Raw genomic sequence first — 17,500 nt, forward strand, 5'->3', positions numbered from 1 at the left:
CACACACACACACACACCCACCCTCCTCCCCACCAAAAGAATCTTCTGTTTTTCGAGACAGGGTTTCTCTGTTTCGAGACAGGGTTTCTCTGTGTAGCCTTGGCTGTCCTGGAACTGTATAAGATCAGGCTGGCCTTGAACACAAAGATCTGCCTACCTTTGCTTCCCAAGTGCTGGGATTAAAGGCATGAGCCACCACTGAGAAGAAGAATCTTCAAAACAAAACAAAACAAAACAAACAAACAAAAAAGCAAACCTATCCCTGTTATCCACAGATGGGTCAGCAGGGGGAGAATCAGTGGGAGACCAAGAAGTCATGGAGGTGTCTAGAGCTATTTCATTTTAATCTTTTTGCAAGATCTCTTGATACATAGTTGGGTTGGCTTCAGACTCACCATCCTGTCTCAGCCTGCCCAGAACATACGCCATGACACCTAGCTTGAGTGTAGTTTGGTTGCAACAGATTTTCCTTGCTATTGTAAATAAGGAATAAATAAGAAAAGGTGCCAATAACTACAGAATGCTATACGGTCTGGTGCCGTTTCTTATTAGCACCGTTATTTGATTTTCATTCTCATTAATGTACATATCTGGGAGTTTGGGTCTACCCTCAGAGGCCAGAGGAGGCCTTTGGATGTCTTGGAGTGGGAGTCAGAGGCAGTTGTGAGCTTTTTCTTTCAGTTCCCTCTCCAAGCCAAGCCCCTAGGTCCCACCTCTGTGCGGTGCCTGGTGTTCTAAGGGAAGCCATCTAACTTCGAAGCCTCCTGAGGCCGACACATTTCCCCAGCATGGTGCCACAGACTTTATTCTCTGCAAGATTCGGTGATGAGGCTTAGGTCACCCTGGCTTCTCATTTTGTAAATTCCATGGAGACCCATTGAGAAGCAACAAAGCTTCTTGCCGGTTTTCCTTAAAAATTATCGGCCATGCTCCTCACAAGCCACTAACCGCAGATAAGCATTGGGGAACGTCAGCTGCCCGGGGAAGGCTTAAATGAACACATAGCAGACCATATTACTGGCATGCCTTACTCCCCTTCCACATCTCTTCCCGAAGTACAATTTAGAGTCAAAATCCTATTATTCCCTTTAACGGAAGGTTCAGCTGCGAGGGACAGCTGTACCGGGACTGGGTCATTGGCCTGCTGTACTAGAACTTGGTCACCTTTGCCCACACTATGGTCCAGGGGTTTGTTTCCTAGTAACCACACTCAAGCCAGGTGGTTTGATAGTGGCCCGCATCGCTCTGGCCACACGGGGGCGCCAGAGGCTGCCAGGAGCCCTGATCTAGATTAAGGCTTCTAACAGGGCAGCTGGGAAAGCTTTGCTGTTTCTGAGGTCTTTAAACTGGGAGGATAATTCTGCCCTCTGCGGAGGAAGCTTTCTGAAGGAGAAAGTGTGGCCGACAGATTGAGACCAGAGATCAAGAATTACAGTCCTGATCACATTCGGGTGCCCAGAGGCTGGAACTGCCTTCTCCTTTTTTCCCTCAGTTATATGAACTGAAATCAGTTATGGAGACTTCTGACAATGGGGCCAAAAACCCCTTCCAGAGTCCCAGAGGTCTCCTCTCTGACCAGACAACAAGCACACAAAATAGTTGAGTCTACGTCCGTTTCTGAGTTTGCCGAGGAAGCAAAGTAGCTAAAAAGCGGTGGCTGGCTTTGCTGTTTTACTTAAAACTAAATTTCCTCTATTAGCATGAGTTTGAAGATTCTTCTTTACCTCATAACCTCTGATACCTAGTCCTGACGCCATGGACTGAGTGACGCCACCATGTCTTTCCTGCTGTGTAGACTGTAGGCCCCTGGACGTGGAAGCCAAAATGAACCTTTCCTCCCGAGGCCTGCACTACTGACCTTGTTCCAGATGAGGACAGGGGTTGGGATTCCGATGACTTCGCAGCTCAAGAACACCTTGGCACCAGTGACATTCCAGATGTCCTTGGGGGGTGTCACTATGGAAGGACCTACAAGAGAAGCCAGAAAGCCAAGTCCATCTTTTAGCTGCCCATCATCAGTCAGGATCTTACAAACGCAAATCCTTGTTTCCGAGGCCCTCCCCTCTGTGGATTATCTGAAGTGCATCTCAAAGGCCAGACAGAACAGGCTTCTTCCTGTCGCCAGCATGATACTACTACAGTCTTCTTAGGGAAGGCAAGAACTGAAATGTAAGCAAACCAGCAAACACCACAACAGACGCAGTCAGTAGGAAAAATCTGTTTATCTGACAGAAATCGAGCAAAATTGTCTTCTTTCCCCAGCCAAGCTTAAACGAGGTTTATTTTACCAGCTGGTTTGCATTAGCTGGGCTTTTTTTTTTTTTTTTTCCATTAACGCCAAGAAATTTCAGTTCTGAAATGCTTAATGTTTCACTTCCTTTGTTGACCAACATTTTCACTTGGAGGACCTTGCTAACAAACAACCACTCCTTGTATAACAAAAGAAAAAAGAAGTTTTTTGGTTTTTTTTTTTTGTTTTCTTTCTTTCTTTCTTTTTTTTTTCCGAGACAGGGTTTCTCTGTGTAGCCCTGGCTGTCCTGGAACTCACTCTGTAGACCAGGCTGGCCTCGAACTCAGAAATCCGCCTGCCTCTGCCTCCCAAGTGCTGGGATTAAAGGTGTGCGCCACCACCGCCTGGCAGAAGTTATTTTAAAATATGCTGAGAGCGCCCAGGCAGGCTTGCTTGGGTAAGATTCAAGAGGGCTGTCCTGGGAATTGGTGGGAGGTACAGAAGGGGCCTGGGTGTCCAAGAAGGTGGGGGGAGGGTCTTTCTGCTAGTGGAGAAAGCAAATGCTCAAGACAGGGACCAAGCCCCCAAAGAAAGGGCAGGAGGGGGCTAGTTTCAGGGTTCTCGGTGGCTGGGTTCCCAGCTGCGAGCATTGGCAGAGGGGGCGGTGAGCAGATCTGAGGGCAGATGAGAGGCCAGATGATACCTCCTCATCCTTGGAGCTCTTGAACCCAGCAATTACCCTTTCTCCTATGAGTAAAATGGCCATTACTCAGAATCCACCCGTAGTGGGCATCCCTTTCGCTGTAAGCGTGTATGGCTCTCTGTTCCAGGAGTTGGTAAACTACGGCCGGTGAAACCAAATATGCCTTCCTAGTTATGTCTGTGTGACCGCCAAAGAACAGTCAGTTCAAATGTTTGGGGGAAATGAAAAGAATGATACTGTTTAGTGGCGTGTGAAAACTAGAAGAAATCCTCCTTGAATGTCCATAAATGTTAGTGAAACAGCCTCATCCACTCGTTCAGAGTGTCCCTGTCACCCCGGCAGGACCACATGACATGTATTCCAGACTGTGTGGCCTAACTATTGTAGATCTGGGCCTTTACAGAAGAAAATTGCTGACTCCAGCTTTGATCAACAGAAGAAAGAGACTAAATATGTAGACAAGAATCATGAGAAAGGCTCAGAATTACAAGTCTGCTCAGTTTCTCTTGAGCCCGTACGAGCAAAGTCACCAGATGATTTCTGCTTTGGCTCTGAAACTCCCACTTCTGACGTCTGGAAAGCTGGAAAGCGTCATGGCCTTGCTTGCTTCTCCTCCCCCTTGAGGGGACAGCTCCCAACATCGCCACAGGAGAAGCTTGCATATCTATCTTTTATTAATTAAGCTGCTCTAAAATACTAATTTTAAAAATTATATTTTTCTTTTTTCTATTGGCTATTTGAATTATTTACATTTCAAATGTTATCCCCTTTCCGGATCCCTCCCCCACCCCCAAAACTCCCTATCCTATCCCCCTCCCTCTGCCTCTAATGAGGGTGCTCCCCCACCCACTCACCCACTCTTGACTCCCTGCCCTGGCATTCCCCTACATTGGGGCCTCTCCTCCCACTGATGTCCGACAAGGCAATCCTCTGCTGCATATGCGGCTGGAGCCAGTGCACGTGCCCATACAAGGTAGAGTCGGACTTTGAGTATCTTCCTCTATTGCTCTCCACCTTATTTTTGAGAGAGGCTCTCTCAGTGAACTGGAAGCTCACTTGTTGGCCCTTGAGCTCTGAGGCACTGTGACCGGCTGGTGTTAAGCCAACAGCTGCTCACCATCACACTGGCTTGTATGTGGGTGGTAGAGATTTCAACTCAATTACCCACGGAGCTGTCTCTCCAGCCCACAGATCCCCTTTTTTAGTGGAGCAATTACTATTTCCCATCTATTAATTTGGAATGCCAGGCTTCAGCCTCCTGCGCCCTTCAGAGAGACTTGGGACAGTGTACTTTGCAGGGGACATAAAGCTGGGAGCCTGGGTTCCCACAGAGAGACCTTGCAGCTGATGAGCTAGACTCCGCCCTCCAGGATGCTTTGCCCTAGACTCCGCCCTCCGGGATGCTTTGCCCTAGACTCCGCCCTCCGGGATACTTTGCCCTGCTTCTGGAACGAGTAAGTTAATTATTCCCTCTGTCTAGGGTCTTCAAGTCTAGTTAAATATCTAACTACAGGGATCATCTTGTCCCGGGGGCCTGGGAAAGGCACAACCTTCCTTTCTTGGCCTGGAAAACTTTCTTGCACAATCGGTATTCACAGGCCACGGAGTCTCCCCTCCCAACTTCTATTTCCAGTGCGTATTAACGTCTGGAGACGGCAAGGAAATGACCCCACTATGCAATATTCTCCCACTCATCTCAAGGATTAGAAGCTTTTAAAACAAATCTCTTGGGGCGGTTTTATTTTTTTCTCCCTTTGTAAGAATGCACAAAACAATCAGTTTCGAAAGCTCTAAATATATTTTATGTTTCCTTCTCTGTGGATCGTGGGTCCCAGTAGGAAGCATACACCGGGGCTGGGAGTACTGGCTTTTTTTGTAGCAAAGCTGGACACAGGGAACAGAGCGAGGCTGTGTTTATATGTATGTTTCTGGCCTTGTCTCCAACATTTCCTAGTCTGAACGCCCTGATATAGAATGTGGGGCTCGCCCTCTCCCTAGCTTCCTCTTGGCTTCTGAGACCCCCAAGGCTTGGACGGCACACAACCGGATCTGACTGGCCTTTGAACTCCTTTATCCCACCTCTGTGAGGGCCCCCTGCTGCTCTGTCCTTCCCACACGGGCTGGGGCAGCCTGACTCAGACCCCAAGGGATCTCAAGAGGTTATTCTGGGAAGAATATCCCCGTATGCCAAGGCTCTGAAGAGCTCGGGTGCGGGGCGGGTGGAGGAGAGGGTCTGGGGAAAAGCTGCTGCTCACCTAGCAAAGTAGCAAAGCTTCATGGGAATGGTTCTATTGTGAGGATCCATTATGCAACCTGCATTTGTCTTCTCAGAGGCACTGGCCCCATCAGGAGCAGGAACAATGCCGCCTGGTACTAGTTCAGGGGTCTAGGAGACAGGCCATAGACCTTCAGTCTTCAAGCAGTTAGGATTAGTCCTGTTTTATTGAGACATGACTTGCTTCATGTAGCCCAGTTTGGTCTGGAACTTATGATCATGATCTTCCTGCCTCAGCCTTTCGAGTATTATTATTACAAGTAGAAGTGCTATGCCTGAGCTTCATTTTAATACAATTCACTGTAGCAAGGTTTTTTTTTCCCCCACATCTTTCTCTTTCTTTCCTTCTTCCTCCCTCCCTCCCTCTTTCTTTTCCAGAAGGAGTCTCATTATGTAGCCTGGCTGTCCTGGAACTCATTATGTAGACCACACTGGCCTTGCCTCATAGAGATCCACCTGCCTCTGTCTCATGAGTGTTAGGATTAAAGGCATGCCCTAAGCTTTACATATTTTTGATCCCGGTTACTAAACTTTGATGGGATGCTCTAAAGAGCCCTGTTCTCTTCCTCAATCTTTATATATAACTCCTCTCCAAGTAGGTTTTTGTTTAATTTTGAATTATTTTTTACCTCTGTTATGATGTACACAGGCCATCTCCCCAAAGGCCATCTATTGTTTCAGCACTACATTGAGAGGACTGTATTTTTCCTACTGAATCATTAGTGATACCCTTCTGCTCTATTCCTTAGCCAAACGTGTGGATCTGCATCTGGACTCTGTTCTGTTCCACCAGTCTGTCTGTCCATGTACTTGTAACAGTAGTATATACTTCAGGCACCCATTATGCTAAGATTCAAGTACTTAAGGCAGGGCAGATTCATTATAATGGGTTTCTCTCCAGGTCTCTTACTATTCCAAGAAAAGAGACTTTCTGGAGAAACAAGAGTTCTTGAAAAACATCTGAGCCCATGAATACCCTGAATGAGAGCTATCACAGGGGGTGGGAGTGGTGTGGGGTGGGATGGAGGATGGAGGATGGAGATGGGGAATGGGGTGGGGGAGTTCATAATTAGAATCAATTATGTGGTAAGCTCCCCTTGAGATACATAAAACAACTTGACTTGAGTGAGTCCACTTGTAGATTATTGAAAACAAATGATTATTGTTCATTTTGCTATCAGGCTATATGTGGAATCCTACAAGTTCGAGATAATAAAAGCTGGCATCATTCCTGTGCTGGGTGGCTGGGCAGGCCAGAGGATGGCTGTTAGCAGCAGTTCCTGGCAAGACAATGACAGAAAACCTTGGTCATTGCGGATGACCTTGTTGCACCAAGGCTAGACTCAGTAACACGATGCAGAGTTTAACAAACATCATCTTAACTGAAAACAACCACCCTATGAAAGGGCTTTCAGACCGGGCATGTACTCTTCTGCAAAGGAAAGCCCTATCAATCAATCAGTGACTAACTGATGAAGTCATCGGTAGACCTCATAGTAGGCGGGGCAGGCTGTTTCCCATTGACTTTGTGTTGATGGAGTTCACAGGTGTTCAGAATTCTCCCCATTCCCATTGCTCAGTGCTGATGCCCATGGTGTGTCTACCTCTCAGGCTGCCTGGGTCTTTGCTGCTTCCTGCTCTGGGAACTTCCTGTTAACAAGCAGAAGAAATCAAGAGGCATATCCCATTTCCCATCCCAATAGTGGAGACTGAATTTAGGGCCTTATGTATGCTAGGCAAGCACTCTATCAATGGGCTATACATACCCCTCACATCTTTTAATTTTGTGACAAGGTCTGATTCAACCCAGGCATGCCTTGAACTTGAGATCCTCCTGCCTCAACTTCCCCCACAGCTGGGACTACAGACCTGGGACTGCATTACCAACATGGGTGGGAGACTCTTGGTAGAGGAAGAATGTGGGTCTTATAGGGAGAAGATAGGGAGAAGTGTGGAGGGGTGAGGAGAGACACAGGAAGGACTGCCCGATGACTCAGGGACACCAACAGGATCCGGGTCCTGTGTACGAGGAGGTGATACAGAACTGCTGGCTGATGTGACAACCCCTCCCCCAGGCACAAAGGCCCTCTCTGCACATCTTCCACTGGAAAGCAGCACCACTGCCAACTCTGTATCCCAGAGTTCCATTCGCAAAGGCCCTGTTCTGCCTCAGCTCAATGTCTTCATTATCTTTATCAAAGAACTCCTCTTTCTACTCTTTCTTCCAATAAAGTCAAAGAAAATTCAGAGTGTATTTCTGTTCCAAATGATAAAGACATAAAGAAAGAAAGGAAGGAAGGAAGGAGAGAAGGAAGGAAAAAAGATAGACTTCAATTCACCCTCAGCTATTTTTTTGATGCAAAAAAATCTGAAAATCAAATCTCAAGGCCAGTTCATGAATCATGATATTGGCTCATAAGTTATCCTCTGTGTTTGGATTCCAACTAAAGAGGAAAATTCCAGATTTGTTTTCAATGCATACGGACAAACCCAAAATAAATCTAATTATTTTGCTTACTTCTTGTCCCACGAGGGATTTCAGGGTGGTAAACGTCTGTCTAGGAAATATCCTGTCTATAGGATGTCTGACTGTCCACTGCTCTTCTCTTCTCTTGCTCATGCAGGGAACTCCAGCAAAGAGCCAAGCTGCCACCATGCTGCAGGCTTGAGGAAATGTCCGGCACCAGGCTCTCTGAACCCCAGGCTCATACTTCACTCTTCCAGATGTCTGTCCCAACCATGCTGCCCCTCTTTGCTCTCTTACCTGCACAACTCAGCTAACTCTCATTCAATCTCCATTGCTTCCAATAATACAAGTTCATCTCCCAAGTTCATTTCTCTACTTTAAAAAGTTATTATTGCCAGGTGGTGGTGGCGCACGCCTTTAATCCCAGCACTTGGGAGGCAGAGGCAGGCGGATTTCTGAGTTCGAGGCCAGCCTGGTCTACAGAGTGAGTTTCAGGACAGCCAGGGTTATACAGAGAAATCCTGTCTCGGGGAAAAAAAAAAGTTCTTATTGCCTTCAAATCTTAGGTACTTCTTAAAAACACTATTCTTTGAAGAGAAAGAAGAGGGAGGGCTGAGGTGGAAGACAAGAAGAAAAAAAAATGGAAATGAAAACAGACAATCAGATCACCCGTGAATCTGGAGTGATGAATCATATTCTATATATTCGTTGGAAGAAAGCTAAAACTCAATGAATGAATCAGTCACCCTAAAAGTACCCAGAAACAGTTAGAAGCCCCCTGTAAGTTATTAGACATCTGCATTGTCCCCTCTAATAATGATGCAGACAAATGACTTGGACTACCAAGTTACTTTAGGAGTAGTCTCTTATGATCCAAAAGTTGCTGTGTCCTGAGATGTCCCCCAAAACAGAGAGGGGATAATTACAGGTGGGCGAATCTATACTTGGAACATCACAACTCGGTTCTGAAGGAGTGAGGAAAGGCCATTCTCACAAGTCACACAGATGACAAGGAAATATCAATTTCAAATCTGACCATCCCCGATCCTCCCTTCTAATAATCACTCGTCCTCATTCTCTCCAAGCCTGCTCTCCTCTCAGCCATCACGTTCATCCTCCCGGACCTGCCCGGTGTCATTCTAGAACCTTTGCTGACCCTGACATGTGCTCCCTTCCTTGAGATGTCCCCCTCCTTCTCATCTCTTATCATTATTTGAAGGTTGACATCTGACCTCCCTTGGGCATTTTTAAAGCCGCTGCTGTCCCCACCACACTTCTCTAAGGTTCTCTTGGGTTCAGGGCTCACCCCACACAGCTTAGCATATCATTTTCCTCTGGCGCTTTCCTGGCTGGACTCATGAAGATGCCAGGGTTCTGTCGGCATCTGAATCGCCATCAACTGTGAAGTCAGATGCTCTTCATTGCTCACTGGAAGGAGGAGGCTCAATGTGCTAGCAATCTCAGAGTTCCCTGGTTAGGAGTTGAGAAGGTCTACACTGTCAGGAAACCGAACCTATGTATGATTGCTACGTTACTTACCTGAAGTGATGTCATCGCTACCTCTTACTAGCTGGCTGATCGGCCATTATGATTTTGTTTAATCTTTGACTTGACTTTCTGTTGTAGCATGCTATGCTTTTTTGGCCGCTGCCCACCACCCAATTAGTATATGCCACCAGAAGATAGAATTAATTTGAACATCCGTCACCCACAGCAAATTCTATGGGGAAGGGCAGCTCTATTGATGAGAAAGGCTCACCAGTCATTTCCGAATACAAAATAAAGCATGCTGCATGCCCGTGGTTAATCTTTCCACCTTATGCTACCCACTGTGTACGCTAACATGGCATACACAGCTGAGTATAAGGACTTCTCTAAGCCAGGGTAGTTTGCAAACCACATTCATATTGACTCCTAATGATTCCTGGCCCTGGAATAGTTCATAGGGAATGGACATTCATACCAAATAAGGGGACAGCGGGGCTTAAGGAAGATTTCATACTCCGCACATGGAAGAGTTCAGACAACTTGGCAGAAGTCCTAGATTGAGATGAGATTCTGATAACACATCCAAGGGGAAAAGATGAAACAAAAGGTCAAAACGGGAGAAGAATAGTAGGAAGGCACTGTGGGCAAGAGGGGGAAGGGGCTGAGGCAAGGAGACGCTTCCTGATACTAAGCAAGGGGAAGCAGCGACTGTACAGCTCATTAAAGAGCAGAGCCATCTGCCAAGGCAAGCCATTTGGGGAACTTCCAGAGGTGGGTGATGTAGAAGCTGAGCATTGCTATGGGAATCTAGCACACGGTCTCAGGGGGTCATCTTAGGTCAGCAAAGGGAGGGGAAGACAGTACTAAATCTCCAGCAGCACGGGCCACGTGTAATTCAGGGTTTCAGGTTAAGGAACATTCACATGATTAAATAGCAGCTAGTATTAAGTCATTAACGCTATCGTGTAAATAAAGTACCAGTAGTTCAGAGGGATGGGGCCCTGCCAAAATACTGCTTGGTGGGAAAAGTGTGTAGCAGTGCTTCTATCTTCCCCCAGTAGAAATCATCTGTTGGGGGTGGATATACTGGGGGTGGCTCAGCACACTTAGACCATAAACAAAATGATATGAGGACACAGAGTGATCACTCAATATGTATTAGTGTTAGCTGTTGTTTATGATTTGGGCTCCGACAGTCCTCCACTCCTCTGAATGAGGAATCACATGACTCAGGGGGCATTTCAAGGCATTATTAGAGAGGTCTTTGTGGGATCTAGACACTCTGGAGACTAAGGGTCTGCGGGTGGGGTAAAAAAGATGACGATGTAATGCGACCTAGTAACTAGGTCATAGGGACAAGGGAAATCGTTACAAGCTGGGGGCATAAAATGTTAGAGGTCACTATTCTCCAAACTGAAGTGGTGTCAGTCTGGACTGGAGCCAGGAATGATGGGTTTGGGTTTCCTTACGGCCTGGACATATTAAACAGATGTTTTCAGTAGCAACATAAAGAATTTCTTTCATGACGGTTGCGTACATGGTTAATCATGGCCCCTTGACCACATGCACCCCTCATATCTTAGATCTGTTGAATGTGGGCTCAGAAAGAACAAATTCAGATTGTTGAGCAGCACTGGTGGGGCAAGCTCCACCTAGTTTCCATTTTAGCACGGGAAAGGAATGTGGGATCCTTCCTAGGGAAGGGATCAGTCTTCACTCTCCCTCCCTATAGGGAATCCATGGGTTGCTGTGGCTCACTGGGCCCATCCTCCCCTACCCAGATCAGAGGGATAAATGGAAGCATCTGGGCCTTGTATTTGAAGGGCTGGTCCTTTTGAGCCAACATTATCCAATACAACACATCCTGGTGATGGTGTATGGAAACCTGATCATTTCATTTCCTGGTTGACTTCTGATAGCCTGAGTTAGTGAGACACCCTGTTTTGGCTCCAATATTTGATGCCAAGACTCTCCTTTAAGTGAGGTGTGGTCGATCTTTTTTTTTCTCAGTGACAGACACAGCATTCAGATGTCTTTCTTCAGACCTTGCATCTTATAACTCCAAATCCTTCCCCGAGGTTTGCACTGATCACGGAATGTGAACGGAAAATGGCTTCTTGTGATTTGTTGCTTACGAACAGACTTTATGTGGCTTAGGACCAGGCATTTTCTTATTGCCTTCCCCTTTCTTGTGTGGATCCAGCATGAGAACAAGGTACCGTATAGACAAAAGGTCTAAATTCAGGGTGTGTCCCCCTCAGCCTAGTGCAGAATGTTCTAGACAGGTCTGAGCCCACCCTAAGGATGCTTCTGTCACATGCTGACTGGGGCATTAAGTCAAACAAGGCGTGTTCAGGTGAGTGAGGCATGAGCTTCCTTTGGGTGGGTGGATGAGCTCCAACGGGCCTCAGTTGCAGCCTTGCCAAGTGGTGAGCTAAACTATTCAGCACAGACCTCATCAAGTTGGAGTCCTTAACTACCGCCCTAACACGCGGCCAACTCATGTCCATACATCTTCAATTAGGCTGGGTGTTAGTGCATGTAAGCAGATGGAAGAACTGACTTTACAAAGTGTGTCTTTCTGAGGGGAAACTCCCTAGTTACCTCGGTGTTTCTTTCTCATATTAACATACCCGTGGAAATCTCAGGCCTTGCCTGCCTAGAGGATGACTGACCATAAATCCAAGGTGCTAAGATATCACTTTTTCCTCCTCTGTAAGCACAGAACTGCTTAGAAGTTTCCACAGGAAGCTACTAGTAGCCAAGCCAGGCAGATGGTCCTTTCCAATTTCTTCCAATAGTCTAAAGGCTAGCTAGCTAGTGAGCTCCCAGAACTCCACATCCACAGGTCTATGGCAGCCCCACTCTCCAAACGAACATCCCTAGGTATCCAGGAATCCCCTGGCACCTGGACGGACTTCCTGATCCCATTGTGGAGGGGGCACTCTCTGATCTGGAGGCTTGCCCATTTCAGAACAGGCTTTGTTCTGCCCAATCAAGGCTGCAGGCTGGTTACAAATAGATGTCCCTGAACCCTTCTTCCTGGGGAGAATTACGTATGGGCCTCCCAGATGGCTCTCAACATCATCTAGTGGCCAGAACATTTGGAAAGACTGAAGAGAGTGAAGAGAGCTGAGAACAATGGGTCTCCAGGAAAGGATGAAGTTCCTTGGCATCCTGAGGACTGGACCAGTCACAAGAGGGATTTGTACTTTAGGAACACCCGTGGGTTCCTAAGCTTACAGGCTAACGGCTCTAGAGGTAGCCCTCAGGGTTTGAGTGTGCAGTAGAATCTGTTACCAGAGTTTGTCTAGCCTCTGGAAGGGTCCACAGGGGAAGTTCCAACCATAAGCAACCCACGGGATCTTAACCAGCGGACAATAATTCAGTTGCACGTTGGACTCTCTTTGGGGCATCCGGAATACATGTAAGGTTAGGCCACATGCTCCATTCTTGTTGGTTCTGGCGATGGAAGGTTGTAACTGAGTGCTACAGGGAAGGAAGCAGCTGGAGAGGGAGACAGGTAGGAAGATGGAGGGGAGGAGGGAAGGGTTGACTGAGAGGAAGAACGGTCCTTGATGCAGCTTTGAGCAATTAGCACTAAGTACCACTCAGGTGGTCCAAGTGTGGAAGGTGATGGGACACCCCAGGAGCTGGCTCTGAGTAAAGGGTATGGAAACTTGACCACAAGGCCCTTTCTGGCTGGTTTATTTAATCTGTCCAGGCACAGTGGACAGTGGCTCGATGCCACTCTTTTTTTTTTTTTTTAAATTTTTTTAGTTTTTTTAGTTTTTAGAGACAGGGTTTCTCTGTGTAGCCCTGGCTGTCCTGGAACTCACTCTGTAGACCAGGCTGGCCTCAAACTCAGAAATCTGCCTGCCTCTGCCCCCCAAGTGCTGGGATTAAAGGCGTGCACCACTACCGCCCGGCTCTCTCCTTGTTAAAAGCAGTGAACTCACTGATATTTCTGAGTCTCCTTGACCATTTTTTTTTTCATTTTTGTGAGTGAGAATCATTGGTTCTCTGCCTTCCCACCCTGCCCCCATTGCAGCCATTTTTGACTCCTGCTCTAAATTCTATCTATAGATGGAGAGAGTGTATCTTTGTGAGAGTGTGGGTGTTACTCATGGTATGTTCACTCCCTGCTTTGTTCCTTCCTTTTGGGGGGCCTGCTAGGACACCTTCTGGCTTTGAAAGGAGCAAGGTGTATTGCAGAGAGGGATCAGGCTTCTGGAGGCACAATGGTTTGCGTCCCCTGCTAAGCTAGCATTTGGCTACTGCCCTGGCTGGTGTGTTGCCTGGCAAGCCTTAGCCACTGTCTCAGCTAGAATCTCCATGCTTACAACTGCTTGGCAGACAATCCCAGACATGAATCAGCCGCGCATAACTGAGCTCTCCCTGTTCTCTGTGGTTTTCCATCCCAGCCGGTGCCCTCTGGTTATTTTCTGTGTCGTTCTGTAATGTTCACAGACCCAGAAACTCTCAGTTATTCGCCCCAAGTCACCTTTGCTTTCTACTCTTTGCTGAAGTGTTCTTGGCTTTTCTCCCAGTTTCCTAGTGGGATTTAGCATTTCTTCGTCCGCGTTCTGTATTTTTACTGTTGTTCCTGAGGCTTAACTTGGAACAGAAAGACTTGTTCCTCTTTTGTGGTGAACGCTTCTTGGGTAGGTCTTGGGGACATATGACATATGCTGATGTGCGCTCGCCTTGTGTGCCACTGTCATCTCCTTATGCGTTTTGTCACAACTAGAAAAAGTTCTGAGTACTTTGAATTTAGTTTGCAGCCCAGGGTAGACCTAAACCTTCATCCTTCTTGCCTCAACCACCAGAGAGTGTGTAAGATTACATGCCTACATTACCAGACCTAGATGGATGCTGTACTTTTAAAAGCATTGGGAACAACTAAATGCAAATTAGCCCAAATGCCAGGTGTGCCTGAGGTTCCTCATGGAGGTGGCCCTTTCTCTGCAGGGTTTCCTTCTAAAGCAAACACCATCTCTAACCTTATAGCATTTTGTTTTGTTTAAGTAAAATAATTTCCTCCTTAGATGGGTGGGATTTCATGTGTCTATTTTTTTTTTTTTTTAAATAGAACAGTCACAAAGATAAGGGAAAACTGTTATAAACACAGGGGATTCAAATATTGTCCAAACCCTTGAAGTTGTAGCTTCAGTTCTTTTGGATACATTCTCAGGGAATCTCTTCAGTAAGATATGTGATCCTTTTAGGAATCTCGGAGGCACAGGGACAATGAACAGATCTCTTGAGTTCAGGTAAGCTGGCCAGCTTTAAGTATCAAGATGATGTTGGTCACAAGCAGGTGAATCTTGGAATTTGAGGCTAGTCTGGCCTATGTAGCAAGTTCCAGATCAGCCAGCGTTACAGAGTAAACCCTGGAGACAGAGACAGACAGACAGACAGACAGACAGACAGACAGACACACACACACATAGAGAATGAGAGAGGGAGAGAGAGGGAGAGAGAGAGAGAGAGAGAGAGAGAGAGAGAGAGAGAGAGAGAGAGAGAGAGAGAGAGAGAGAGAGAGAGAGAGAGAGAGAGAGAAAGAGAGAAAGAGAGAAAGAGAGAAAGAGAGAGAGAGCACATCCAAAGACAGATAGTCAGAGAGACAGAAACAGAGAGTTAAGGTATGCAGGAATGGAGGGAGCGAGGGAGGGAGACATCGGTGGAAAACAGTGGAAAACATGCGCTATGGATTGAGGATGGCCACCCCCACAGGTTCCTAGTTGAAGGTCTGTAGGTGGTGCTGCTGTATCGGGAGGAGACTTTAAAAGGTGGGACCTGGTTGAAACATGTTTTAACCCTGGCTCCTTCCTACAGAAGAAATGATAAATCCTATTAGGAAACTAGAATAAAACCCAAGAACATTCCACAAAGTGTAAAAGACAAAGGGAGCTTCCTGGCCACTGTATGGTGAGCAGATCCCCCTTCTGCATGATGAGCTGCCTCATTGTGGTCCAGAAACATGGAACCAGCTAACGAAAGGTTGAAATCAGAGCCCAAACAAGGTTTTTCCTTTTTAAACTGTGTCTCCCAGGTGTTTGTCACAGCAAATAAAGTCTGGTTAGCACATCAAGTAAATTGAATTTCAGCACGGTGTGGTCTTAGGCAATTAAATCTATTGGGGAAGCAACGAGTTGATCTAGGTCTGCCGTGATCCACAGGGTAGGAAGGTGTTGGCTTCTACCTAGGATTGCAATCCAGGAAGCATGGACAGGCAACTGTAATACAGACAGACTGTCTCCAGCTCTACAGTAGATGTAAAAACATTTGACGGTGTGTGGTCGTACATGCTTGTAACCACAGCACTCTAGGAGGCTAAAGCAGAAAGGGCATGAGTGTTCTCTGGTATAGCTGTCTCCTAAGAGGCTTACCCGGTCACCTGTATGACCACTAGAAAAGGGGAGGGTCTGTTCTACTGAACGACTTACTTACCTACAAAGTGCAGATCAAGTCAGATCTGGTCCTGAGGACCCTCCTGGCCTCCTGCCTTGTCACATCCCTCCTCCTCCTCCATGTGAGCTCAGCCACTAAGAATTCCTCTGGTTTCTCATATAGGTCTTGCTCTTCCCAGCCCCTGAATTTTGCACGTTTGGGTCTTTTTCCAGAACAATCTCCTCCTCTTTCCAAGGTTAATTTCTACATCCCCTTTCAGTTTCACCTTGATTTTTGTTTGACACCGAAATCTTTATCTCCCTCAGCTCCTCCTCCTTGTGTTTCCATACTAACCTTGCTCAGAACCAGGGCCTCCTTCCTGCCCTCTGTATTCATCCTTATTGAAGCCTTTGTACCTTGTGCCTTACCCAGTAGATTGGAGGCTCTGTGCTGGTGGGGCAGACAATTTGTTCTCTCTGGTTTCTTCCCGAGTCTCATCCCTGGCATGAAGGGGATGATCACCAAACCCTTAGCCTCAGAAACAAAGCTTCTACCAGGATGCACACTTGGATTAGTAGGCTCATAGAAAATTTAAATAGTATGAGTTCAGGAGTCACTCCAAGAAGTAGGTTTTCCTGGCCGTTATTTATTAAAAATGGCCTTGTAGGGCTCCAGGTTATATAAAACCAGATAGTTATGATATTCTGTAGTTTCTATGCTGGCATGCTTTAGCATCTGGGAGACTTTCAAGTGCAGAGATTTTGATTCCTTGTGACCTACTTATGAACCGGTCCTCAACTGTTTGTAGGTACAATACATGAATGTTGGGGTTTGCCCTTCCTGGGCTCCTGAGTCAGCTCTCAAGGAGAGCCCTGAAATGGCTAGAATTGCTGAATCTGTGTTCTTATGCTTATACTAACATTGGTTATCCATTAAAAAAAATGTTTTAGAAGTGTAGCAGTCCCATTGTAAAAGTTTAGATACAACTCAGGAGACAAAAGCTCAAGACTTGCTCTCTAGCAGAATGCTCCTTCCTTAGTCAATGTGTAAGATTTGAACATTGGAGGTCCCTGGTTAGTCGGCTTTGTGGTAGGAGACTAGAAAGGAGTCTGGAGCATCTACTGAATAAAGGGCAGAAGTGCACATCTGGAAAATATGGATGCAGGAGATACAACCAGCAAGACAAGTTATACGAAGCCCATCGCTTACAGGCTCCCGACACCAGAGACTCATCTGTGTATGATGTAACACAGGCGAGCTTTCTTTAAAGGAGCGGGCCTTGCTAGTGGGGTAGGTGATGAGAGAAAGCAGAGATTTTCTGCGTGTGGGAAAGCAGTAATTTCCTATTTATAATTTAATTTTCATTTGTTTGTTTTGACTTTTTCTCTCTGTAGCCCTGGCTGTCCTGGAGCTCACTGTGTAGACCAGGCTGGCTTTGAACTCAGAAATCCTCCTGCCTCTGCCTCCTGAGTGCTGGGATTAAAGGTATACATAGCCATTCCTAGCTGTTAGTCTGTTTTTAACAGTGCTAGAGATTGAACCCAGGGCTACATGCATGCAAGGAAAGCACTCTATCACTCACCCACACACCAAGCTTTGTCTTCATTGTTCTTTAATTGCCATGTCAGGGCTGGAGAGATAGGTCAGCAACTAAAAGTGCTTGTTCTTGCAGAGAACCTGGGTTCAACCCATATGGCAGGTCACAACCATCCTTAACTAGTTCTAGGGGATCTGGTGACCTCTTTCTGACTACTGCCAGCAACAGGGACACACATGGTGCCCAGACATACATCTGAGTGAGACACTCATATACGTAATATAAATAAACCTGAAAAAGAAATTACCATGGAGTCAATGAACTTTAGATTTGGAGGGGCCTTCAATTCAATCCTGCCCAAACCTTCATTTGACAGATGAGGGCCAAGGGCTCACACATTTGCCTGA

At 46.5% G+C, this 17,500-nt stretch overlaps 1 protein-coding gene across 1 annotated transcript in view; it reads right to left on the minus strand.

Moving 5' to 3' along the window:
- Positions 1–17,500, minus strand: part of Igfbp7 (insulin like growth factor binding protein 7) — a 58,826-nt gene that overhangs the window by 4,760 nt on the left and 36,566 nt on the right. Inside the window, exon 2 of the mRNA XM_031342831.1 lies at positions 1,859–1,968. Coding sequence (XP_031198691.1) covers positions 1,859–1,968 — 110 coding nt within the window. The remainder of the gene's footprint in view (positions 1–1,858; positions 1,969–17,500) is intronic.

Source organism: Mastomys coucha, unplaced genomic scaffold (genome assembly GCF_008632895.1).
Source record: "Mastomys coucha isolate ucsf_1 unplaced genomic scaffold, UCSF_Mcou_1 pScaffold22, whole genome shotgun sequence".
In the NCBI taxonomy this organism is placed as follows: domain Eukaryota; kingdom Metazoa; phylum Chordata; class Mammalia; order Rodentia; family Muridae; genus Mastomys; species Mastomys coucha.